Here is a 27,192-nt window from a genome sequence, read left to right as displayed (position 1 = left end):
TGGATTTGCTATTAACCATTAAAGTCGGCAGGTTTTTAAATGTATATTTTTTTTCCTTTGAAACTTTAAAATCGATTTTCTCAAAAACTATAGGGCCGATTTGAATTTTTTTTTCCTCTTGTAGCCACTGGGGGCCCCTACAAGCTCTGGGGCCCTGGGGCAGCTGCCTCCTTTGCCTCTATGGTAGCGCCGGCCCTGCACCCAATGGTGACATAGTGAGTGAGATTTGCAGTCTACTCAAGCTGTGTTTGTAACAGGCCTAAATGTTCAATTAAACCAAAAAAGGTTAAAGCATACACCAGCTGGAATAAAAACCTGCCCTTTTACATACCTGGTGCTTCTTCTAGCCTCTGTAGGCTTGTATGTCCCTTGGTGTCCTCCCAATGCTCTTACTTGCTCAGCTGTTTGCTCCTATAGATCAGCCAAGTCATCCAAGTCATACCTTATGGCACAAGCGCCGGCCTGGCAGTGTGCATCTTTCATTTCCAGGCGTGTTCTGCACATGCACAGCTATGGGGCTTGGTGGGGCGCGCATGCACAGATTGCTCTCCAGCCACAGGTGCTTGATCAAGGATGCGCACCACCAGCTCTGCATGTGCAGTAAGGAATGACTTGGGCAACTTGCTTCATCTAGGGGGGTAAACAGCTGAGAGAGGAGGAGGAACACGAGGACAGCAAGAGATATACTGTACGAGCCTATGGGAGCTGGAAGAAGCCCCAGGTAAGCAAAAGAGAATGTTTTTATTTCACCTTGGGATCCTATAATATAAAAATAGATTTTGGCAAAACAGTGGTTGGGGACTAAGGCCCATATCCTATTAACTTTTCTCCACAGGAATATTTTCAAACCTTACCAATAAAATACCTTTAAAGCAAATCTGTAACTTTGGGCTTGGTAAAAGTTAGATACTTACCTTGGTAGAGGGAAGTCTCTGAATTTTCCGGAGGCTTCCCACATCCTCTTGCAGACCACTGCTGGACACTGGGACTCCTTGGAAGCTTGTGGCCATGCTACCAAATGTGAATGAGTGTGGCCACACTGCACATGACAGTTCACGCTTGTACAGTAGCAAGGAGCTTCTGCTTGGACTTTGTGGTGTCGGTTTGGCTCTGTGCTGCTGTGCAGATGCAAGCTGTCTGTGCCTGCTCAGTGTGGACGTGCTCGTTCACGTACGGGAGCAAAGCCGTGAGCTTCGAAGCAGGTCATTTCAGCCCGCCTCACCTGGGCGTCACCATAGACATAATGTTATGTCTGTGCAATAAAAGTGCAGTACACACTGCAGGATGTTCATGAGTTCCATAAATGGAGAGATAGTCAAGCATTCTGAAGAATTTGTCAGCACTTAAGACAGTACACATAAATAGGGGAACATAATTGCCCATGGCATGTGGGAAACAACAGATTTGCTAAGGGTAAGAAATAGATACAGAGACTTATACTTACTGTCACTGTATGTCCATGCAAACATTGGCTTGCTCCATTCACCCTGGGACTTAGTGTTCACTCTCACTCTACACTGGTACAATGTCCTTGGCTTGAGGTCATTTATAATAATTCCAGTTTTATTTCCCGGTGTTGTTTTATAAAGAGTGGATTCTGGAGCGTTTGGAATGAAGCACTCCACCTCGTTGACATGTTCTTCTGCAGAGCCCTCCCAGCTGGGCAGCCAAGTCAGGTTCAGGGATGTCTGGCTGTTAGGCGTTAGACTAATATCTTTTGGAGGGGGGAGTCCTAAAAGACACACAAACAGTTTTCATTGTTCTCTTACATAAAGGGAAAGTTTTTATCAGCAAAACTGTGATATTTACCCTTTTTTAACTATTATTTGCTCAAGCTCAGTTTTATTCAATGTAAAGCCTGGTACACACAATAGCTGCTCTTGGCTGCTGATCTGTGACATTGTGGCTGAAAATCTAGCAGTAACACAGTTGTCCTCTGAGGTCTGCCTCCGCCCTCCTTCATGGATACAGAATGTGTTGCTTGGCTGCTGCCTAGTGACACATCTGTACAACCACAGAAGTTCAATCCTAGCACGTGACACAAAGGCCACTATTCACAAAGCTTTTTCACCTGTTTTCACCTTTTCTATGTTACATTTTTAAGCTTCCAAAGAGCAAAAATATAATTTTTAATAGTTAATCAGGGACAACTTACTTTGAGTGATTATTATTTTTATTGTAAAGGTGCTGAAAGGTTATTTTTATCAATTAGGTGATAAATAACTCATGTGTAATAAGTTTTGTGAATAGAGCCCATTGTGTGAGAAAATTGTGCAGGTATACACACCTTAAAGGTGGCCATACCCTGGTCGATTTGCCATCAGATTCGACCAACAGATAGATCCCTCTCTGATCGAATCTGATCAGAGAAGGATCGTATGGCCACCTTTACTGCAAACAGATTGTGAACCGATTTCAGCATGAAACCGATCACAATCTGTGGTGGTGCTGCCTAGTGTTGGGCGAACATCTAGATGTTCGGGTTCGGGCCGAACAGGCCGAACATGGCCGCGATGTTCGGGTGTTCGACCCGAACTCCGAACATAATGGAAGTCAATGGGGACCCGAACTTTTGTGGTTTGTAAAGCCTCCTTACATGCTACATACCCCAAATTTACAGGGTATGTGCACCTTGGGAGTGGGTACAAGAGGAAAAAAAAATTAGCAAAAAGAGCTTATAGTTTTTGAGAAAATCGATTTTAAAGTTTCAAAGGGAAAACTGTCTTTTAAATGCGGGAAATGTCTGTTTTCTTTGCACAGGTAACATGTTTTTTGTCGGCATGCAGTCATAAATGTAATACATATAAGAGGTTCCAGGAAAAGGGACCGGTAACGCTAACCCAGCAGCAGCACACGTGATGGAACAGGAGGAGGGTGGCGCAGGAGGAGAAGAAGGCCACGCTTTGTGAGACACAACAACCCCGGCCTTGCATGAGGGCAAGAAGCGTGCGGATAGCAGGCTTTGTACCGCCATGCAGTCATAAATGTAATAAAGATAAGTGGTTCAATAAACAGGGACCACGCGGCAACGCTAACCCAGCAGCAGCAGACGTGATGGAACAGGAGCAGGCGCAGGAGGAGAAGGCCACGCTTTGTGAGACACAACAACCCAGGCCTTGCATGAGGGCAAGAAGCGTGCGGATAGCATGCTTTGTACCGCCATGCAGTCATAAATGTAATAAAGATAAGTGGTTCAATAAACAGGGACCACGCGGCAACGCTAACCCAGCAGCAGCAGACGTGATGGAACAGGAGCAGGCGCAGGAGGAGAAGGCCACGCTTTGTGAGACACAACAACCCAGGCCTTGCATGTGGACAAAAAGCGTGCGGATATAGCAGCAATGCTTTTTGCCGCCATGCAGTCATAAATGTAATACAGATGAGAGGTTCAATAAACAGGGCCCGGAAACGCAACACCATCCCAGATGTTCATTGGTCATGTTACTTGGTTGGGGTCCTGGAGTGTTGCGTAGTCATTTCCAATCCAGGATTGATTCATTTTAATTTGAGTCAGACGGTCTGCATTTTCTGTAGAGAGGCGGATACGCCGATCTGTGACGATGCCTCCGGCAGCACTGAAACAGCGTTCCGACATAACGCTGGCTGCCGGGCAAGCCAGCACCTCTATTGCGTACATTGCCAGTTCGTGCCAGGTGTCTAGCTTCGATACCCAATAGTTGAAGGGTGCAGATGGATGGTTCGACACAGCTACGCCATCTGACATGTAGTCCTTGACCATCTTCTCCAGGCGATCGGTGTTGGAGGTGGATCTGCACGCTTGCTGTTCAGTGGGCTGCGGCTGCATGGGTGTCAGAAAATTTTCCCACTCCAAGGACACTGCCGATACCATTCCCTTTTGGGTACTAGCTGCGGCTTGCGTTGTTTGCTGCCCTCCTGGTCGTCCTGGGTTTGCGGAAGTCAGTCTGTCTGCGTACAACTGGCTAGAGGAGGGGGAGGATGTCAATCTCCTCTCTAAAGTCTCCACAAGGGCCTGCTGGTATTCTTCCATTTTGACCTGTCTGACTCTTTCTTCAAGCAGTTTTGGAACATTGTGTTTGTACCGTGGATCCAGAAGGGTATAAACCCAGTAATTGGTGTTGTCCAGAATGCGCACAATGCGTGGGTCACGTTCAATGCAGTCTAGCATGAATTGAGCCATGTGTGCCAGAGTCCTACCAGAATCCTCATCATCCTCTTGTGAGCGTTGTGATAGTTGTTGTGATGCATCATAGTCGTCACCTTCCTCCTGGTCTGCTTCTGCTGACCATTCGCGTTGAATTGTGGAAGTCCAACGTGCACCGCTCTGGCCCTCGTCAGTGGTGGCATGAAATTCCTGCTCCAACTCCAGCTGTTCCTCCTCCTCTTCTTCGTCATAGCTGCTGGGGCCAGCGTTACCTGAGGCGGATGGCCTGATGTTGGTACCATCACGCTGATCGTTTTCTCCTTCAGATTCCCCCAGTTGCATCATGACAGCTGTTTCCTTGATTTTTAACATCGACCTCTTCAGTAAACACAGCAGTGGTATGGTAATGCTGACTGAAGAGTTGTCACTGCTCACAAGCAACGTGGATTGCTCAAAATTTTGGAGGACTTGGCAGAGGTCCAACATGTTGGCCCAATCGGATCCACAGAAGCTTGGCAGCTGGCCGGATGCGCCTCGGTACTGCGCCGTCATGTACTGGACCACTGCACTCTTCTGCTCGCAAAAGCGGGCTAGCATGTGCAGCGTAGAATTCCAGCGCGTAGGGACATCACACAGCAAGCGATGGTGGGGGAGATTGAAGCGCTCCTGCATCTTGGCGAGTGCCCCCGAAGCAGTACTGGAATTTCTACAATGTTTGGACACTCGACGCACCTTCAACAGCAGATCGGGCACGCCTGGGTATGTCCTCAGGAACCGCTGAACTACTAGGTTCATCACGTGCGCCAGGCAAGGGATGTGTGTCAGCTTAGCCAACCTTAAAGCGCGAATGAGATTACTCCCATTATCACACACAACCATGCCCGGTTTCAGGTCCAGCGGTGCCAGCCACAAATCCGTCTGTTCCTTTATTCCCCTCCAAATTTCCTCCCCTGTGTGCTGCTTATCCCCAAGGCAGATTAGCTTCAGCAACGCTTGCTGACGCATGCCAACAGCTGTGCTGCACTGCTTCCACGATCCTACTGCTGCTGGGTTAGCGTTTCCGGATGAGGTACAGCTTTGAGATGCGTTGGAGGAGAAGGAGTCAGAGAGGTAGGTGCTGCTGTTATCCAGTGGGAGGGACGGCGGTGCAGCTGTTTGTGGCGTGGGCAACACCCGTGCCGTAGCAGGTGAGGAATCGCTGCCAGGCTCCACAAGGTTCACCCAGTGCGCGGTAAGGGAGATGTATCGACCCTGGCCGAACGCACTCGTCCAGGTGTCAGTGGTGAGGTGAACCTTGCAGGCAACGGCATTCTTCAAGCTTCGGGTTATTTTGCTGACCACGTGCTCATGCAACTCAGGCACTGCAGAGCGTGCAAAGTGGTAGCGGCTGGGAACCACGTAACGTGGGATGGCCACTGACATCATGCCCTTGAAGCTGTTTGTCTCCACCAATCGATATGGCAGCATTTCGCAGGCCAGAAGCTTGGCTATGCTGGCTGTTACTGCCACGGCCCGGGGGTCATTTGCTGGCAATTTCCTCTTGCGCTCAAACATCTCCGACACAGACAACTGAACCGTAGCGCTGCACACGGAAGGGCTGTTGGTTGTTGTGTTTGATGAACACTGGGAGACCTCAAGAGCACTACTCCGGAAAGTGACAGTGTCAGCGTCGTCTGATGTTTGTGAATGTTGTGAACCACGCAATGGCTGGGCTACTGCTGCTGCTGAGGCGGGTCTGGTGAACCCAAGGGAGGCAGTGTTGTTTCTGGTACCCTGTCCTGACGCGTTTGCCCAAAGAGTGGGATGTTTGGATAGCATGTGACGGCTCATGCTGGTGGTGGAGAGGTTGTTAATATTTTTCCCCCTGCTCAGGCGGGTCTTGCACACCTTGCAAATCGCCATGGTAACATCCTCAGTGCAGTCTTCAAAGAAAGCCCAGACTTTGGAGCACCTGCCTCCTTGCTGGCGATTTCTGTTTGCTCCTCTTTTGCCTCTCACTTGAACTTCCACGCTTGTGGTGCCTGAAATTGCGCGCCGCCTACCTTGTGGCACAAGGCGAACTCGTGCAGCAGTGTGTTCTTCAACAGACTCATCTGTGCTGCTGCTACGACGGCGATGTTCTCGTTCACAAACAAAATCTGGGTCTCTGTCCACATTGTCCATACCCTCCTCTTCCATCTCCTCAAACTCGTCATATGTCATTGTGGGCCACCGCCGTGGAGTAGAGCTCCCCACAACAACCTCTGCGCAGCACACTCCAACGTCGTCTTCCAGATCTTGACGGCCGACCTCCTGCAATTGCAACCCCTCCTGCCCAAATTGCTCTGGGATTTGGGTTTCCGAGTCCTCTTCGGACTCGCCTTGTATTTTAGTGCGCGGTGCATTTCCCACAGTTAACGGTTGTGAATCCAGGCACAACATTTCTGGCTGTTCCTCCATTGACCTTTGAAAGGTGGAAGTTTGTTGGGCTGGGAATAGCTCCTGCGAATACCCCATTGTGTCCTGAGGTAATTCATCGGACTGGTTATCTGGCAGTTGTGTGCGTGGTGTCGCTGCCGGTTGTGTCAGCTTTGTGCCCACTGGCTCCTTGTAACTGGCTGAGGACTCGGACCTCGTGCGTGATGTGCTGGTGCTGCTTAACCCACTGCTGGACGCTTGAGAGGTCATCCAAGTAATTATCTGGTCCTGTTCTTTTGGATTTGTGAGGGTTGTTGTCCTGGACAACATGGGCGGTATTGAGTGGGTTTCCTTGGGTGCTCCCCTGTGGCCTGTACGTGAACCGTCAGGGGAAACACCTCTTCCCTTGCCCCTCCCTCTTTCACCGGATTTCTTCCTCATTTCACTTATCCTTACAGTACACGCTGACTGGCAGCAGTACAGTGGCAGTACAGAAATGCTATACAGTACCACTATTCCCAGCAGCGACACAGAGCACAATGCTATACAGTGACGGGTGAGCGGTGTACCACTATTCCCAGCAGCGACACAGAGCACAATGCTATACAGTGACAGGTGAGCGGTGTACCACTATTCCCAGCAGCGACACAGAGCACAATGCTATACAGTGACGGGTGAGCGGTGTACCACTATTCCCAGCAGCGACACAGAGCACAATGCTATACAGTGGCGAACGAGCGGTGTACCACTATTCCCAGCAGACACAGAACAGTACACAGAATGCTATATAGTGTGGCTGAACGAGCGGTGTACCACTATTCCCAGCAGACACAGAACAGTACACAGAATGCTATATAGTGTGGCTGAACGAGCGGTGTACTACTGTTCCCAGCAGACACAGAACAGTACACAGAATGCTATATAGTGTGGCTGAACGAGCGGTGTACTACTGTTCCCAGCAGACACAGAACAGTACACAGAATGCTATATAGTGTGGCTGAACGAGCGGTGTACTACTGTTCCCAGCAGACACAGAACAGTACACAGAATGCTATATAGTGTGGCTGAACGAGCGGTGTACTACTGTTCCCAGCAGACACAGAACAGTACACAGAATGCTATATAGTGTGGCTGAACGAGCGGTGTACTACTGTTCCCAGCAGACACAGAACAGTACACAGAATGCTATATAGTGTGGCTGAACGAGCGGTGTACTACTGTTCCCAGCAGACACAGAACAGTACACAGAATGCTATATAGTGTGGCTGAACGAGCGGTGTACCACTGTTCCCAGCAGACACAGAACAGTGCACAGAATGCTATATAGTGTGGCTGAACGAGCGGTGTACCACTGTTCCCAGCAGACACAGAACAGTACACAGAATGCTATATAGTGTGGCTTAACGAGCGGTGTACTACTGTTCCCAGCAGACACAGAACAGTACACAGAATGCTATATAGTGTGGCTGAACGAGCGGTGTACTACTGTTCCCAGCAGACACAGAACAGTACACAGAATGCTATATAGTGTGGCTGAACGAGCGGTGTACCACTGTTCCCAGCAGACACAGAACAGTACACAGAATGCTATATAGTGTGGCTGAACGAGCGGTGTACTACTGTTCCCAGCAGACACAGAACAGTACACAGAATGCTATATAGTGTGGCTGAACGAGCGGTGTACTACTGTTCCCAGCAGACACAGAACAGTACACAGAATGCTATATAGTGTGGCTGAACGAGCGGTGTACTACTGTTCCCAGCAGACACAGAACAGTACACAGAATGCTATATAGTGTGGCTGAACGAGCGGTGTACCACTGTTCCCAGCAGACACAGAACAGTACACAGAATGCTATATAGTGTGGCTGAACGAGCGGTGTACTACTGTTCCCAGCAGTGACACACAATGACTGGGGGGGACCCTGGCTAGCGTGGCTGGAGCGCGAACTACCCTGCCTGCCTACCCAAAGCTAAACCCACAGACAAATGGCGGAGATATGACGTGGTTCGGGTATTTATTTACCCGAACCACGTGACAGTTCGGCCAATCAGAGCGCGTTCGGGTCCGAACCACGTGACCCGTTCGGCCAATCACAGCGCTAGCCGAACGTTCGGGGAACGTTCGGCCATGCGCTCTTAGTTCGGCCATATGGCCGAACGGTTTGGCCGAGCACCGTCAGGTGTTCGGCCGAACTCGAACATCACCCGAACAGGGTGATGTTCTGCAGAACCCGAACAGTGGCGAACACTGTTCGCCCAACACTAGTGCTGCCGCTGCCCGACCGCCCGCATACATTACCTGCTCTGCCGGCGTGAGTCCCCGCTGTCACCGCTGTCTTCTTCTCCGCTGGGCTCCGGGTTCCGGCTGGCTTCACTTCTTTCTGTCCAGGGAAGTTTAAACAGTAGAGGGCGCTCTACTGTTTAAACTTCCTGCCGGGACAGGAAGAAGTGAAGCCTGCTGGACTCGGAGCCCAGCGCGGAGACGGAGCAGCGGTGACAGCGGGGACTCACGCCGGCCGGAGTAGGTAATGTATTACCGCTGTATTGCGTCGGGCGTCGGGCATTCGAACGCCGCTAGCAACGCACTCCCGACCCGCCAGCGATGATAAAAATCTTCCGCACGGATGGATCGACGGGAGTCAACGGGAACGATCGATTTCTGACAGAAATCGATCATTCTGTCAGCGGTGTGCGCAGCGATTTCACAGACGATTCAATCACTGTGATTGAAACGGCCGTATATCGGCGGGAAAATCGTTAGGTGTATGGGCCCCTTAACACAGATTGTCCTTAGAAACTTTTTGAGTTGTAGTGCAGGTGGTGTTGCAAAGAGATAATAAACCACAGAACTTATTGGAAAGAAAGCTGAGCAGTGTCAAAGTAATGGTATTCTGTAAGCTGCCAGCAGATCCACAGTAATTCTGTGCAAAGAGACTGCTGCTGGTCACAAGCAAATGAGGGAGCTCACAGGACTTTACACTTCTAGAGGAAAGTTGTGACAAAGGCACCAGACCTTGCACCAATGAAAGCTAAAAAAGCTCAGTTGGAATAAATTGCTGTCTAATGGTGCCCATACATGGTATCATTTTTTCTTTTTTTTTTCCGATAAGATAATTTAATTCAATTATTTTGTTAGATCGCATATAAAGATTTTTCCAACATGTCCAATCGGATTTTTATTAAAAAAAAAAAAAAGAAAAAAAGAAAAAAAAATTGATAATTGTTAGTTTTTCTTGATTGAAAAAAAAAGATTATTTTTGACTTTCATTCAATTGGATCGTTTTGGTTGAAAAAATGGGAAAATCAAATGTTTTTATTGTACCATGTATGGGCACCATAAAAGTAAGGATATAGAATCCTAGAAGTTCTTCTGGTTCATCACCATGACTTAACTAGGTGCTCTTTAAATCTCCCATTTCTTGAGACCTGCCCATAGAGCCACATTCATTTATGCATTTCACTAATGGACAACTGAGCAAGAAACGACTGTCTGCAAGGTGAATTGGTATGGTACTGTTATATTAACCACTACTGGACTGCCAGTTGTATTCAAATGTCCTGTTGGTCCCTCTCAATGGACCAACAGATGTTTTAAAATGTCCACCGCAAAAAACGCTCATGCATGCACACTCGTACATGCTCTGTCTGCAGCAGCTGTCCCTTCTCTATTTACTGCAGGCACACGAGTGAGTAAAATGGTCGGCGCTGCCTGCCTTTTATAAGGGGGGGAGTGGCTCCAGGAGGGAGTGTAGCCTGATTGGCTACAATGTGCCTGCTGACTGTGATGTAGAGCAGTGTTTCCCAACCTTTTCCGGCCCGGGGAACACTGTCTGACCAAATTTTTCTCCGGGGAACGGCGCGCGCGCGCGCGCGGTGGGGGCGATGCGGCCCCCGGTTGTTTGCGCGACCTAGTGGACAGTGCCGCTATGGGGGGGTGTGCGGCTGCATAGCTGGCATAGTTGCCCCAGTGTAGGGAGTTTAGTTGCCTCAGTATAGTGCCCCAGTATAGCCAGTATAGTGCCCCAGTATAGCCAGTATAGTACCCCAGTATAGCCCCCCAGTATAGCCAGTATTGTGCCCCAGTATAGCTAGTATAGTGCCCCAGAATAGTGCCCCAGTATAGCCAGTTTAGTGCCCCAGTATAGTGCCCCAGTATAGCCAGTATAGTGCCCCAGTATAGCCCCCCAGTATAGCTAGTATAGTGCCCCAGTATAGCCAGTATAGTGCCCCAGTATAGCCAGTATAGTACCCCAGTATAGCCCCCCAGTATAGCCAGTATTGTGCCCCAGTATAGCTAGTATAGTGCCCCAGAATAGTGCCCCAGTATAGCCAGTTTAGTGCCCCAGTATAGTGCCCCAGTATAGCCAGTATAGTGCCCCAGTATAGCCCCCCAGTATAGCTAGTATAGTGCCCCAGTATAGCCAGTATAGTGCCCCAGTATAGCCAGTATAGTACCCCAGTATAGCCCCCCAGTATAGCCAGTATTGTGCCCCAGTATAGCTAGTATAGTGCCCCAGTATAGCTAGTATAGTGCCCCAGTATAGCTAGTATAGTGCCCCAGAATAATGCCCCAGTATAGCCAGTTTAGTGCCCCAGTATAGTGCCCCAGTATAGCCAGTATAGTGCCCCAGTATAGCCCCCCAGTATAGCTAGTATAGTGCCCCAGTATAGCCAGTATAGTGCCCCAGTACAGCCAGTATAGTACCCCAGTATAGCCCCCCCAGTATAGCCAGTATTGTGCCCCAGTATAGCTAGTATAGTGCCCCAGTATAGCCAGTTTAGTGCCCCAGTATAGTGCCCCAGTATAGCCAGTATAGTGCCCCAGTATAGCCCCCCAGTATAGCTAGTATAGTGCCCCAGTATAGCCAGAATAGTGCCCCAGTATAGCTAGAATAGTGCCCCAGTATAGCCAGTTTAGTGCCCCAGGATAGCTAGCATAGTACCCCAGAATAGTGCCCCAGTATAGCCAGTTTAGTGCCTCCCGCCCGTCCCCGCGGCCGCCTCTGTTATTACCTTGTTAACAGCGGCCGCTCTCCCCTCTCCGGCGCGTGTATATTCAAGCAGCGTATCTCCGGCTGCTCTGTGTGATGCACTGATGCGGAAGAAAGGAGGGCAGCGACTTCCTGTAACGGCGATATGTATCGCCGTTACTATGGTAACCGAGCCCTGCCTCCTTCCGCATCAGTGCATCACACAGAGCAGCCGGAGATACGCTGCTAGCATATACATGGTCTGGAGAGGGGAGAGCGGCCGCTGCTAAGGTAATAACAGCGGCGGCCGCAGGGACGGGCGGGAGGGGGGATAAGAGCACGGCACACCAGGCAACGTTCCGCGGCACACTAGTGTGCCGCGGAACAGCGGTTGGGAAACACTGATGTAGAGGGTCAAAGTTGACCCCAATGGTGCCCTATGGGGGCGAATCGAACTTCCAGTAAAGTTTGCGGTTCTCCGTGATCGCAAACCCCCGGAAGTTCGTCTAAAACCATTCGGGCCATCTCTACCGGCAAGCATATGTATGCGGTAACAGGCGATATTGGGGACTTTACTGTTATTGCAAATTCCTACTGTTTTATGAAGGAAGAATTATTTTTAGCATCGCTTTTTAGTAAAGCAGCACAAAGTTTCCTTTTAGTCACTTACATAATCTTAGTGGTTTTGGTTCACCATGACTTAACTAGGTACTCCATAAATGTTCAAAACTTACTTTAGGTTACATGTATATTTCATTCGTTACTGTACACCTACCCTAGTAGAAAATACCCAAAAGACTGGTTCAAAAAGAAAGCTATCACTTGAAATCATACACAGTTTCCATAATGTTACATGCATTGCTCAATCAAATAAAAATTTAGAAATATTAACACAAAGTTTATTTTTATTGTAGTTTTGAGGCCTAATGAACCTTACCGAATGCTTCTGTGGTGAAGAAACTTTCTGGGCCTGGATGACCAATACCTCCGTCTCCTTTTCGACTCAGCTGTACACAGACCTTGTACTCTGTTCTTGGTTCCAAATTTTCAAGTTTTGCAATTTTCTCAGTTTCAGAAACTACGAGGGACATAAGCATTATAAAAATAAGCCACACTTTCAATCGACTAAATTCAAATGAGAGTTAATAACTGAACTAAAGACAATTTATTGTAGCTATGACAACTGTGTACATTGTTGTAAATATACTTGAAGTATAAAAAAGGTTTTAAAATATTTTTAAAAAATATTTTAAAGTTGTCAGCAGACTGAGCATACAAGACTACAGGCTGTCATAAGTCAAGGTCTTGAGCAGACGTGAATAGCCAATAAGGCCAAGTTGTCCAGGACAGACTGAAGCCTTCCTTGTGCAAAGAAATACATAATAAGAAGCCACTTTTGTATGACTGTTAAAGCGGACTCAAACTAAACATTTTTTTAATTCAAATTATTTAGTTGCACTACTCTGACACATACAAAGATAAATACACACTCCTTCAAGCCTATGAGCATTTCAGTGCATGCTTTTCACCCTTCTCTTTTCTTAACTAGGGTTACACAGGTGGCAGCCATTAGCAATTCTTCCTTTGCTGGACTCCATCTCCTCCACCAGTTTGCTGGATTCTGTCCCGGCAATAAAGAAAGGAAGGGAGAGGTTCCTCCAATAAATGTAAAATATTTTATATTTGTCATCATGCAGCTGAAAAAAGGCTGCTATTTATTATTATAATTTAGAAAATAGATTTTATTCATGAAATCTTGTATTTTTAATTTGGGTCCACTTTAACTGTTTCCGATAGCAGGCTGTAGTGTTTTGCACACAATGCTGATATCAACATTAGGCTAGCAGGACCTATACAATCAAAAAATAAAGGCAGAAATCGCCTATGACAATAGAAGTAACAGCAGAAACCTACTTTGCAAATCATGTCTGCCACTTCAAGATGCAGATAATGTTCACATAATTTACCGTATATGCCTTAAGTACAGGTTTACATTATTAAATTCAAGGACAAAATCGCTTATAAAATAAAAACAGTACAGTTCCATAAGCCACAAGCCACCATTTACATGAACCTAGAAGTAGGCTGAAGTCATATCTATCCTTCTATGTTCTAGTTACCTGAACAGTCCATTGAACTACTGCTAACTAGTATACTATAGCACCTCCAAAGGGATATTAGGGCAAGTCACTTTTTCTCCTAAACTTTCTTCTAGGGGATATTTTCACATCTTATCAATAAAACGCCTTTTAAAGAGACACTGAAGTGAAAAAAAAATTATGATATTATGATTTGTATGTTTAGTACAGCTAAGAAATAAAACATTAAGATCAGATACATCAGTCTAATTGTTTCCAGTACAGGAAGAGTTAAGAAACTCCAGTTGTTATCTCTATGCAAAAAAGCCATTAAGTTCTAAAGCCGCATCTACACGCGTAGATGCGGCCTCGATGTTCCATATCAATCGAGCCGCATCAGCGATAAGATCCGACAGGACGGATCTTGCTTCCGCCGATTCCCTGCTCGCTCCCCGCGAGGGGACAATGGCAGGGAATCGAGCGGAAGATAAGCGGCGCCGGCGGGGACGAGCGGGGAATCGAATGCGGTGCGCGAGCAGGGCCTCGGCGGGCACGCGCGGGGACGGGGAAGAGGCGATCCGGCGGCTAATCGAGCCGCCGGATCGCAGCCTCATCTACCCGTGTAGATGAGGCTTAAAGAGGAACTGTAACATAAAAATATCCCCTGGGGGGTACTCACCTCGGGTGGGGGAAGCCTCCGGATCCTAATGAGGCTTCCCACGCCGTCCTCCATCCGTCAGGGGTCTCGCTGCAGCCCTCCGTGGAGTCCGGGCAGCGGTGACGTCATTATTTACCTTCCTGGCTCCTGCGCAGGCGCTCTGACGGCTGTCGGCTCCGAACTACACGGAAATACCCGATCGCCGTCGGGTCCGCTCTACTGCGCAGGCGCAAGTTTCCTGCGCCTGCGCAGTAGAGCGGACCCGAATGAGATCGGGTATTTCCGTGTAGTTCGGAATGGAAAGCCGCCACAGCGCCCCCGCTGGAGCCAGCAAAGGTAAATATTGAAATGACAGTCGGCACAGTCGCCGGCTGTTCGGAGGGCTGCGGAGAGACCCCCGTGGGACAGAGGACGGCGTGGGAAGCCTCATTAGGATCCGGAGGCTTCCCCCACCCGAGGTGAGTACCCCCCAGGGGATGTTTTGAATGTTACAGAGTCTCTTTAAGACTTTGAAAGTCGTGGAGAGGGCTGTCTTCTGACTTTTATTATCTCAACTGTTAGTGAACAAATTTCTTTTTCTCTGCCAGAGGAGAGGTCATTAGTTCACAGACTGCTCTGAAAGAATCATTTTGAATGCTGAGTATTGTGTAATCTGCACATATTATAGAATGATGCAATGTTACAAAGAACACTATATACCTGAAAATAAAAATATGAGAATATGAGAATATTTTCTTTGCTGCTAATCTTCTAGTAATTATTCATAGTACACAACCAATTCATTATATCATATTTTTTTTTTCCGCTTCAGTGTCTCTTTAAAGGAATACTTAAGGGAAAAAAAAAATGACATTTACTCACCCGGGGCATCCCTCAGCCCCCTGAAGCTGGATGGTGCCCTCGCAGCCCCGCTCCGATCGTCCTGTCCCCGCCGGCGGCTACATCCGGGTTCGGCGACAGCCGCCGATAGGCTGGGAACGCGGCTGATTTTCCGCGTTCCTACTCGCTATATGCTGCTATAGCGTATATAGCTACGCTATAGCAGCATATAGCGAGTGGGAACGCGGAAAATCAGCCGCGTTCCCAGCCTGTCGGCGGCTGTCGCCGAACCCGGAAGTAGCCGCCGGCGGGGACAGGACAATCAGAGCGGGGCTGCGAGGGCACCATCCAGCTTCAGGGGGCTATGGGATGCCCCGGGTGAGTAAATGTCATTTTTTTTTTCCCTTAAGTATTCCTTTAAGCAACCAGCCAGCAAAACAAAACCCAAAAAAATGTTGACAGTAATTTTTCCCCTACTGTTTGGTACTTTTCTAGTTGCAGATTGTTATAGTTATTTTAACCACTTCACCCCAAAGGGTTTTTACCCTAATGGTCCAGGGCAATTTTCACCTGTCAGTGCTCCTCCCTTTTATTGACCAATAAATTTATTACTACTTATCACAACAAAATTATCTATACCTTGTTTTTTTCGCCACCAATTAGGCTTTCTGTGGGTAGTACATTTTGCTAAGAATTTTTATTATTCCAAATGCATTTTAACGGGAAAAAAAGAAAATAATGGAAAAATTCATTATTTCTCAATTTTCGGCCATTATAGTTTTAAAATAAAACGTTCTCCTGTGGATAAAACTGAAACATTTTATTTGCTCATTTGTCCCGATTGTTAAACTGTTCAAATTATGTCCTTAATCACAATGTATGGCGACAATATATTACTTGGAAATATAGGTGTTATTTTTCTGTTTTATTTTTTTTTTGTCCGGTCCATAATTACAAGGCCCTATGTAGTAAAGTAAAAGTAATTTTCCCTCGTAAAATATAGATTAATAAAGCTGATACCCTAAGGCAATTATTTATGTCATTTTTTTAAAAACTGATTTTTTTTTTTACAAGTGTTTTTTTTTTTGGGAGGGGGGAGGGGAGGCTTTGTGTAAGTTATTATTGTTATTGATATTTAATAAGTGTATGTGTATGTATTGCCTGTATGTGTAATTGTACTTTTTGACCACAAGATGGCGCTAGTGAACACTCTCCTGTTTAATAGGAAGTGTTCACTTTTTTTTTTACATTTTACTATGCTGTGACTGTTTCCTGTTTTATGAGCGCGGTCACATCCATTCATTCCAGGCATTGCGATTGGGTAAAGGACCGCTCGGTCCTCTTCCCTAATCCCAGATCGCAGTGACCCGATGGTAAACGGTGGCGGCGGTAGCAAGCTTCTTATTAAAACGTCCTGGAGCCGTTAACAGGCTCAAACAGGACGTTTTAATAAGTTAGATTGTTGTTAAGTGGTTGAGCGGAAGATGAAAAATTATCCCCTTGGAGAAAATTTAGGAGAAGAAGTGAATTGAATAAGGGCACGGTACTCAAGTCTATACATAATATATTCTCTTTTCACAATGTTATACACCAAGTTACACCGGGTTTGGAATTCTTAATTGTAAACACCAACATTAAAGAACAGAAAAAGAACAACATGCAACAATACCTGGTGAATGCTATATTCACAACCCACAAATTTAGATTGTCTAATAGATATGACCCTTGGCCTAATTTGGACTTGAATGGTTATGTACATCTCCAATTGACACCGTTTTGGCCAGATCTGCAGCAGATATAATTTCCATTAACAAATTATGTTGAACTATTGCAAGGCGCTGTGGTATAGAAAAAGGGGTCACCTGATCTGCATTGTTTTAATCTTATGCTGTGCAGCTAATATTATATGACAAATCTGAGGAGTGAGTTATTTATTTTTATCATATAAACCAATTAGTAATATAGCTAACTGTGGGGAAAGGATACAATCTTTCAAAAGCCATATTTGTATTAACTTTTCAATGTCCATCCAAAAACTAAATACTATTGGGCAATCCCAATCTTATAAATCAGAAGTCAGGTCAGTCATGACTCTGCAGTCTTTGCAGTAATATAACTGCAAGACCGCAGAGTCATGACTGACCTGACTTCTGGCAATTGGAACAAATTGGAGTTTGCTGTCCATAACTGCCAAGGAATGTGGTTGTCATAGCAATGGCTCCATTTGTGTTCCCCACATTTTTCTGCATGCCTGGAAAGTCTCAGAATCAAAGCAACAATGTAATTTCCATAACTGAGTAAACCTTCTCCAGTAACAACCTGCATCAAAGGTACTTGATATGCAAGGAATTGGATTGCAAAGGCATCTGTTATGCATGGAATCGCTCTGCTACCTGGAATAATCCACACAACATAACATTGGCACCAGGATCCTGAGGCTCCAAGGCTTCCTGGATATGCGCTTATCTGACCAGTCTAATAGTGATCAGAGATATCTGGTGAGTCCGTTTCCTGCAGGGTGCTTTTGGTGGTGGACTTTCCTTTGTGATCTGAAATTGAATATACTGGTGGCACAGAGAAAAAAAGCATTGATGGAATCCTGAAAAAGTATAATTACTACCAATTTTTTTTTGTTAATGTCCAACTAGAAGCTCAGCGATTATGGTCAACTGAATTTGTCAAGCATATAAACTTTTCTTACCAACTAGGGGGGTCCATGCAGTAGTTTTCTTGGAAGGTCTAAATAATATAGTTTTTTTAAAAATTGGTCCATCTCCATAATAAGGATCAGAATTGATGTAGATATTAAGATAGTTGGGTCCACTTTTGTTCAGCTTTGGTTCATGAAGCGGTCTGGGAGGAACTGAAAAGAATACAAAATTATCAAAACTATAGAGCATATGGTAATAAAATCATGATTATATAAGTTCCTACCTTCATTTACCACTAAGCATAAGCAAATCTGCATGCTTGTTGAGGGGCTGTGGCTACAAATATTAGAGACACAGGAAAAATCTATATCCTTTTCAGTTTAGGTTCCCTTTAACCACTTGCCGACTTGCACACTCATACCGTGCGGCGGCAAAGTGGTAGCTGGATAACCAGGTGCCTCCCTAATTAATCAGGAAAGGCCGCTCGCGCGAGCGGTCGTTTCCTGTTAGATCACGGAGCGGGTCTCCGTGAATAGCCTGCGGCTGATCGCGGCTCGCAGACTAAATGTAAACGCAGGAGACGTTTGTCTCCTTTGTTTACATTGAATGGCGCTGCTGCTACAGCAGCGCCGTAAGGAAAATCGGCGATCCCCGGCCAATCAGCGGACGGGGATCGCCGCCATGTGACAGAGGACAGCCTGTCACAGGCTGCACAGGACGGATAGCATCCTGTGCAGCCCCGATCGCCAGGGGTGAGAGGGAGGGGGGGAATTTCGCCGCGGAGGGGGGCTTTGAGGTGCCCCCCCCCCGCAACACCCAGGCAGGCAGGAGCGATCTGACCCCCCCCCCTGCACATCATCCCCATAGGGGGGAAAAAGGGGGGCGATCTGATCGCTTTGCCTGCACCTTGATCTGTGCTGGGGGCTGCAGAGCCCACCCAGCACAGATCATAAAATAACACGCTGGTCCTTAAGGGAGGGGGGGGGGGGGGTAAAGGCTGAGTCCTCAAGTGGTTAAAGTGAACCTGACGTGAGAGGGATATGGGAGCTGATATATTGATTTAATTAAAAAAATATCCATTGCCTGGCTATCCTGCTGATCATCTGCCTCTAATCCATTTAGCCATAGATCCTAAACAAGGATGCAGCTTATAGGCTATCACTAAGGACCAGATAGGTCCGAAACATGTAAGCTGCCAGCGATTGCTGGTTGTTGTTATATTGGATACGTCCTTAATAAAGTTTTCTACTTGGTTAAGTTGGACAAAGTACAGACCTTCCTGTATGTATTTTATAGGTGAACTTCTAATTGTTCTCTTTTTCATTTTGCTTACATCTCACCTCTCTGATTTCATTGCATTAGAATAAAAGTTTTACAAAAAAAAGTGTCAATGTACGTAAATCACATAACTGGTAAAAAACATTTAAACATGGGACCATTAATCAGCTTGAACAGGGAATACCATTTTCACATTGAGACTTGTGACCCTCAAGAAACGTTTTAGGATTTTTGTGTGTCTATAAAGAAAATGTTCCCACCTTTTACTGCGATGTACACACGCATGTCAGTCTTCCCTGAAGCAGTTTTCACACTGTAAATCCAATGTCCTAAATGTCGCGGTTGGATCTTTACAACAGGAAACTGAGCAACTGTCTGCTGATTGTCACTTTCAGATGCTGACACAGCCTATAGCAAATGAGAACGTTCGTAAATACACTGTCTTTTCCATACAGGATTACCACCAACAAAGAAACTATGGAAAAGATTTTATCTGAACAGTTAATTCATTGTTATCATCATCATAATTGGTCAACATGTTTTTGGTTTATCTTCTTTTGGTTACTATCACTAAATGTGTTATTGTTCCATACTGAATATTACCTGAAACTTAGTTCCATCATCTTTGAGGAGAAGAAAATCTTGCGGAGATGGTGCTGGGTACCCGCTGACTCTGCAAGTAGGTTTAAAATCAATCCCAGAATTCAACTCTAAATTGGATTCCATTTCTCGTATCTGCGGTGGGATGTACGGTGGACCTGTAAGATAACGTTAGTTTATCAATCCAAATCTAGCCCAGATGCATACATTACATGCCAAAGAACCCTTTTATCCATTAAAATATTATTATTTCTGCCTGGAGATTTTGGACAAGCTATTAAATTTGAGGAATGACCATGCTTGGCTTTTGTTTTAATTGTTGTTCAATTTCGCAAAGAATAAATATCAGAATTTTGCATAGTTTACATCAAGTACATCCCATACTGGCTTCACTCATCCTTCCCTATAGGCCTTTACTTATAATTTATCTCCACCAAAACTCTAGCAGCCATAGCCATTACAGAGGCATATTAATATAGCATGCTTATTGAATGGATCACAACGTACTAAAGGAAGGATCGACACAGAAGCAAGCCATTACAAAAAAGCAAAGTAGTCAAAAATAGCAACTTGCATATCCCTTGAACTTTAAGTTCCTTTTAAAACATCAAAATTTGAAATGGAGCAGCTGGTTTCTCTTATTCTCATGAATATAAAATGCAGTGAAAAGCACAATGGCTCTGTTCTCACTTAAAGTGATCCTTAAGTCAGAAAAAAAAAGACTTTTACTCACCTGGGGCTTCCAATAGCCCCCTGCAGCTGTCCGGTGCCCTCGCCATGTCCCTCCGATCCTCGTGTCCCCGGCGGCAGCCACTTCCAGTTTCGCCGTCAGGAGCCGACAGGCTGGGAACGCGAGTGATTCTTCGTGTTCCCAGCAACAATTGCGCCCTCTATGCTGCTATATGCTTCATGCTATATGCTATAGCAGCATAGAGGGCGCAATTGTGGCTGGGAACGCGAAGAATCACTCGCGTTCCCAGGCTGTCGGCTCCTGACAGCAAAACCGGAAGTGGCTGCCGGCGGGGACACGAGGATCAGAGGGACATGGCGAGGGCACCGGACAGCTGCAAGAGGCTATTGGAAGCCCCAGGTGAGTAAAAGTCTTTTTTTTTCTGACTTAAGGTTCGCTTTAAGCAGAGGTATGGGCATTTTTTGTCCATTCTCCGCTGCACAGTGAATGGCTCCTATTCTTTAAATAGAAGTCATTCACACTTGTCACACTGCATCGGATCCGGGGGATCGGATGCAGTAAGCGGACCACACTTCTGTGCAGTCCTCAATAATCCCGGGCACACATATAGCATATGGGGGAACACATCTTCCTGGGCTACAGCCGGATCATGTTGGACCATCGTCCCCTGCTGGCTGCAAGTAGTCTGACACAAATGGAAACACAGCCTTACTATGGGCAGACAATGGATGTACAAATTATCAGGCATTGTCTAAACTAGTTAAATGAATACAGGTAGTCCCCTGTCAGTACACTTTTGACTTAAAAACAAATAATCATGGAAGATTCTTGAATTCTTGGCGGTGGACCCCTTGATTTTTGAGAAAGCAGCCTGCACTATGAACTGTGTCGGTTTCTATTTTTTTCTGGGGATACCTGAACACAGGCCTTACCATACAAGAGAAGCAAAAGCAAGGGCACTGATTTATATGAGTGTTGGACATTCACAGGAAGTGTATTCTTCTAAGTATTGTTTAATTGCATTTTGAGTGTTTTTATGTGTAACACCATTAAAGAGACACTAAAGTGAAAAAAAATGCTGATATAATGAATTGGTTGTGTAGTACGGATAATTACTAGAACATTATTAGCAAAGAAAATATATTCATATTTTTATTTTCAGTTATTTAGTTTTTTTTATAACATTGCATCATTCTGTAATATTTGCAGTTTACACACTACTCAGCATTCTAAATGATTTTACAGAGCAGGCCAGTGAACTTTTGACCTGTCCTCTGCAAGAACAAAAACAACACAGTTACTGACTGTTGAGATAATAAGCTTCAGAAGACAGAGCGCTCTGCGACTTTGAAAGTCGTGGAGCTCAATGGCTCTTTTGCATAGATAAACACTGGAGGTCCTTAACTCTTCCTGTACTGGAAACAATATTAGACTTATATCTCTGCTCCTAATGTTTTATTTCTTAGCTGTACTACATATGCAAATCATTATTTCATTTTTTTTTCGCTTCAGTGTTTCTTTAAGAAGGTGCAGCAGTCCTGTAGGAATTGGGGCATCTAGGGTTTTTGCTAGGAGGGGAGTGCATCTACAATAGTGATAGATTTACTTAGGATGATCCAAAGTTTATTTTAAAAAATCATGCTGAAATATTGCAAAATCTGCGCTGTACACATATGAAAACTCAAACAAAATGTTTAATTATTTAGTTATTCACTTGTTTGTTTATCCTGTTGGTCATCCTGCAAAGTGAAAAATATATGTTCACTATATGCACCACAGGATTCCTTCCAAGAGGTTGCAACACATTTTAGAACAGTGAAATGTGGGAAGTGCAGTCAACCATAGCAACCACCATCATTCACTGCTCATACTATGGGGCAAAGTTAAACCAAAATGTATATTTTATTGTGTAAATGGTTTATTGTTTGATAATACTGTAAAGTTTTATTTGGGAGTTAACTATTTTATTTTATTTTTATTTTTTCTACTTTGATCTAATGGTTTTTCCTGTTTTTCCATCCTGCTATTCCTTTTAAAATTCCCACGTCCTGTTTTTGTAAAGAGTCATGTAAAGTGGTCACGTCCACATTACATACTAGCACTTTATAGACCAAGTTCCCATGGACAGGGAAGTTCTATTACATTTTTGATACAAAACAGATAAAATATTGTTCAAAATACATTTATTAATTGCATGTGTGAGGTGAATGAAATAACCATCAAAAGAAAACATGTTTTAATCTTTTCTTTGTTTGTACAAGGGAATCTTACCAAATATATATATGGGGATGAATGTTGTCCAAAATGATCTCTCATTATTGCTTTAGTTGAACTTTTTAACACCAAACACCATGTCAATGATTGTTTTGGCTGATGCATACCATTAAATCTAGTCTAACAAATTGTGTGTACACAGGATTTCAACATAGAATAACATTAGCCATTTACTTGTGCTTAAAGCAGATCTGATGTGCTCAAGCCAAAGGTTGTGATTAAGTTCACAGAAGATATTGCCAGTAACAACTTATGGAGCAGATAAGTCACTATGGTAATGAACAAGTAAGAGGAAGTATAGTGTTTAAAGTTCCAGTCATGAAAAGATAATTAATAACCTCCACACCAAGGATAGTCAATGAGTGGCAAATAATTCTGAGTCAATGCAGGATAATGCAAATTCTGTATTCTTATTTATGTTGCTTGAAAATGGATCCAATTACCTTGGGGAGATTTGATTGGTCCATTTTCAAGCTGCATAAATTTGCATACATAATTTGCATAATTCTGCATCTCATTGACCATGTCTACGTCACGACTATATGGTTAAAGTTAACTTAATATCACTTCACTACCATTAGTTAACATCTGCTTTATTCTCTGTGAATTCAGGGTAAAAAGTCACTAAAGCATAGTAAGAAAATCTATAATAAAGAAATATATTGTATACAGTACAATCTCGTTATAGTAAACTCTGATTTACGTATAGCCTCCGTAGAAGCGCATATCGCGCGAAACGGCCGTCAGGCACCCCACCCACTGCACCCACCGCACCTGCTACATCTACCCACGGTATGTGTCTTTCCTAATCTGTCTGGAAGAATTTCCTTGCATTGATTTTACCAATGTCTAAATAAAGTGTATGACAGCAGTGCCGGCGCTTTCTCCTCCTCCTTTCAATCATGCTGTAACAAGGACCTGAGCACGCTGAGGATACACTCCACATACATCTCCGTTTGGGGCCGTGCAGTGCTCCCTCCTCTCCCTCCTCCCCCTCCTTGGATGTGCGACGATCTTTGCAGTGCCAGCAATTCCTGTCTTCCCCTCTTACTGTCTAAACTCTGATTTAGTAAACCTCTGGCTTTATTAAACTCAGTCCCCAGGTCCCAACCGTGTGCCAGTATGAATGTACAATGTATGACCAATTCCAATATAGTAAACTTCTGCTATAGTAAACTACTTGGCCAGGTGCCTTAGAGTTTACTATAAAGGGATTATACTGTATTAGTAAAACATGATATCCCTATTTGTCCTGCTGCAGCCAGAACATAACAATACAGTGTTACCTTGCTTTACCTTCACTTTCACAGGTCAGGCCACGCCAGCCTTCAGGACAAATGCAACCTTTAAACCTGTCACATGTTCCCCTGGCACAGCTGCATTTGATCTTACAGTCAGGCCCATAGAAACCCTCTGGACAAGCTGAAACAGAGCAAGATAGAATATACATTATTATATAGTCCTGTTTCGTTTTATCTTTGTATAAGCTCCATGATAAGTTTATGCCAAGCAAATCATTTTAAAGTACCCGTATATACCCGAATACAAGTCAACCTCATGTAAAAGTCGACTCCAATATTCAACCCTCTGGAATTTTTTATTGACTCAAGTAGAAGTCTACCCAGCAAAGTTATTGGCTGAACCTGGGGCTCAGGAGGGTTTAATGACTGCACTGCATACAGTATCGAAACCATTAACCCCTCCTGTCCCTTAAGTGCAGCCAATACCTCATCCAGGCCCTCAAGTGCTACAATTATTCACTCCCTTTTATGCAGCGCAGTATTTCCCCCGGCCCCTTTCCTTGTTAATTGTTGTGGCCAGGACTTTTAGACCTGTTTTCTTGGCATTTCCTTTCCTCAAAGTATCACTTACCACTGGGTAAATTGCTGCAAATGGGAATGTCACTATTAGTACACGCAGTACTCAGTGTGTGTATAAGTGGACCCCTATACTTTTATGAAGTGAATCAGGCCTAAATGTTATTACCGTATACTTGAGTATATACAGTACTTAGTGGTCAGCAGCTCCTGCACCAGCTGTACCCTGTAGCAGCCCTGCTTCCTGTAGCATGGGCTTCCTGAGCTGCAGATTACAAAAATACTGCAGAGAGCTTTGGCTGTGTCCCCACCCCTTATATTTTGAAGAGTATGCCGATACCAAGGCAAGTAGAGTGGTCCCAATTACTGAGTATGGTGGTAGCGCTTCCTTACTTCAGGCCATGTGACTAAGTTTCAAAACAAGGTTTTTAGCTGCAAAAGCTTCCTTTGCCAAAAAAGAAATATGTCTGCATTCAGATGTCTGATGGTACAACATCTTTAAGGTTACATTAACGATACAACATTTTCATCAGATTCAATCATTCAATCAACATTTTTTAGATCAAATTGTACAGAAAGCGACGCAGTGTGTTGAGAAAATCGACGTGAAATTATTTGGTGGTCGACTGGAATACAGAATTTTGACTTTTACGATTGTATCTGAAGAGCCTTTAATGGTCCAGTTTATGGGAATGATAATTAACTTCCAATAACTTACAATCCCACAAATCAGATCGAATGACCAGGGTGCATACTTGGTAAAATTCACGTGGCATTTGCAATTTTCCAAAATCGCTATCACCACACATCTAATGTATTTCAATGGAGTAACTTGTTTGCATTCGGGTGTAAATTTGCAGTGGCAATTATTCTGCGTTTAAAATGTGGACAGCTCTGTATATATATATATATATATATATATATATATATATATATATATATATACACATATATATATATATATATTATACAGTACTGACCATAATTATTCATACCCCTGTAAAATTTTGACTTAAAGTTACTTTTATTCAACCTGCAAATAATTTTTTTACAGGAAATGACATAGGTGTCTCCCTAAAGATAATACGATGATGTACAAGAGGAATTTTTTTGGAAAAAGACATTTCTCAGCTTTTATTTACATTTGAGCAAAAAGTGTCCAGTGCAAAATTATTCATACCCTTCTCAATAATCAATAGAAAAGCCTTTATTACAGCAATCAAACACTTCCTATAATTGCAGACCAGCTTTTTGCATGTCTCCATGGGTATTTTTGCCCATTCAGCTTTAGCAATGGGCTCTAAATCTTTCAGATTGGAGGGTCTTCTTGCCGTCACACTGATCTTTAGCTCCCTCCACAGATTCTCAATTGGATTAAGTCAGGACTCTGGCTGGGCCACTCCAAAATGTTAATGTTGTCTGCTAACCATTTCTTCACCACTTCTGCTGTGTGTTTTGGGTCATAGTCATGCTGAAATGTCCATTGGTGGCCAAGGCCAAGTTTCTCTGCAGACTGCCTGATGTTGTCGCTGAGAATCCTCATGTATTGCTCTTTTTTTATGGTGCCGTTTACTGTGATTAGGTTCCCTGGTCCATTGGCTGAAAAAACAACCCCAAAGCATTAGGTTCCTACCACCATGTTTGACAGTAGGGATGGTGTTCTTTGAGTTGAAGGCTTCTCCATTTTTACGCCAAATTAAGGAATCATCATTGTGACCAAACAATATAATTTTTGTTACACAGAAGGCCAGAAGTCTTCTTCTTTGTACAGATGAGCATTTGCAAAGACCAAGTGAGCTTTTGTGTGCCTTATCTGGAGAAGTGGTGTCCTCCTTGTTCAGCATCAGTGGAACCCAGCAGTGTGCAGTGTCCGTTAGATTGTCTGCCTTGAAACATTGCCACCAGCAGAGCCCAGAATCACCAGGATGGCCTTGGTGGTGATCCTTGGATTCTTTATCACCTCTCTCACAATCCTCCTGGCCACCACAGGTGTCACTTTTGGCTTCCGACCACATCCTCTGAGATTTTCCACAGTGCAGAAAATTATTTTTTAATAATACTTTGATCTGTAGCCACTGGAACTGGAAAACATTTAGAAATGGCCTTGTAGCCTTTTCCTGACTTGTGAGTAGCCACAATGCGCAGCCGCAGGTCCTCACTGTGCTCCTTTGTCTTAGCCATGAGTGTCCACAAACCAACTGCAGAGAGCTGCTGTTTTTCACCTGTTGAATTGAGTAAAACAGCTGTTCCTAATGAATCAGGGTAATCAGGATGCTTTAGAACAGCTTGGGCTAAATGTCATGTTTAATCCATTCAGTGAATTTCTGCTAAAAAAAAAATCTGGCATAATAGTTTATAAGCTGTAAGCAATCTTTTAAAGCAAAGTTGAAATGCTGGGTGTTAGACCACTTTAAGTCAGAATTTGCCAGGGGTATGAATAATTATGGTCTGATATATATATATCAGAAACTCTGATGATCAGCGCAGTAAAATTCCCAATCTGTTCACAGTAAAAATCTTCTCAATCCACCACCACACCGCTTGTGAGGTCACTCACCAGCTCTTTGGATCATATTAAATGATCATATGCGTGTAGTCAAAAAACACCAGCCCGTCTGGTCATATATGGGCTCTTCTCAAACGTCTCCACAAATCCTCATGTATAAAAAACATAAAACACGCTCCACATAGCGTAATCCAGTTCACTTCTTAAAATTTATTGCATTAAAAACAATTTGTTACACTCACGTGTCACATATGTATGTCTATTACAGGCATACAAGTAAGCGCAGGTTTGGAAAGTTAGCGGGCAGCGTCCGGCTGTTCACTCCAC

General features: G+C 44.6%; 1 protein-coding gene across 2 annotated transcripts in view; it reads right to left on the bottom strand.

Annotated features, from left to right (window-relative positions):
• TEK (TEK receptor tyrosine kinase) overlaps nucleotides 1–27,192 on the bottom strand; it is a 142,952-nt gene that overhangs the window by 40,020 nt on the left and 75,740 nt on the right. For both annotated transcript variants that reach the window (XM_068234601.1, XM_068234608.1), the window contains exons 7-12: nucleotides 23,839–23,964; nucleotides 19,581–19,735; nucleotides 19,238–19,385; nucleotides 17,750–17,911; nucleotides 12,431–12,571; nucleotides 1,445–1,732 (exon numbers count right to left, since the gene is read on the bottom strand). In XM_068234601.1, the coding sequence (XP_068090702.1) occupies nucleotides 1,445–1,732; nucleotides 12,431–12,571; nucleotides 17,750–17,911; nucleotides 19,238–19,385; nucleotides 19,581–19,735; nucleotides 23,839–23,964 (1,020 nt within the window). The remainder of the gene's footprint in view (nucleotides 1–1,444; nucleotides 1,733–12,430; nucleotides 12,572–17,749; nucleotides 17,912–19,237; nucleotides 19,386–19,580; nucleotides 19,736–23,838; nucleotides 23,965–27,192) is intronic.

The sequence above is a fragment of the Hyperolius riggenbachi genome, chromosome 1, assembly GCF_040937935.1.
Source record: "Hyperolius riggenbachi isolate aHypRig1 chromosome 1, aHypRig1.pri, whole genome shotgun sequence".
Taxonomy (NCBI): domain Eukaryota; kingdom Metazoa; phylum Chordata; class Amphibia; order Anura; family Hyperoliidae; genus Hyperolius; species Hyperolius riggenbachi.
Note: the sequence above shows the minus strand (reverse complement) of the source record. Positions and strands in the feature narration are given on the sequence as shown.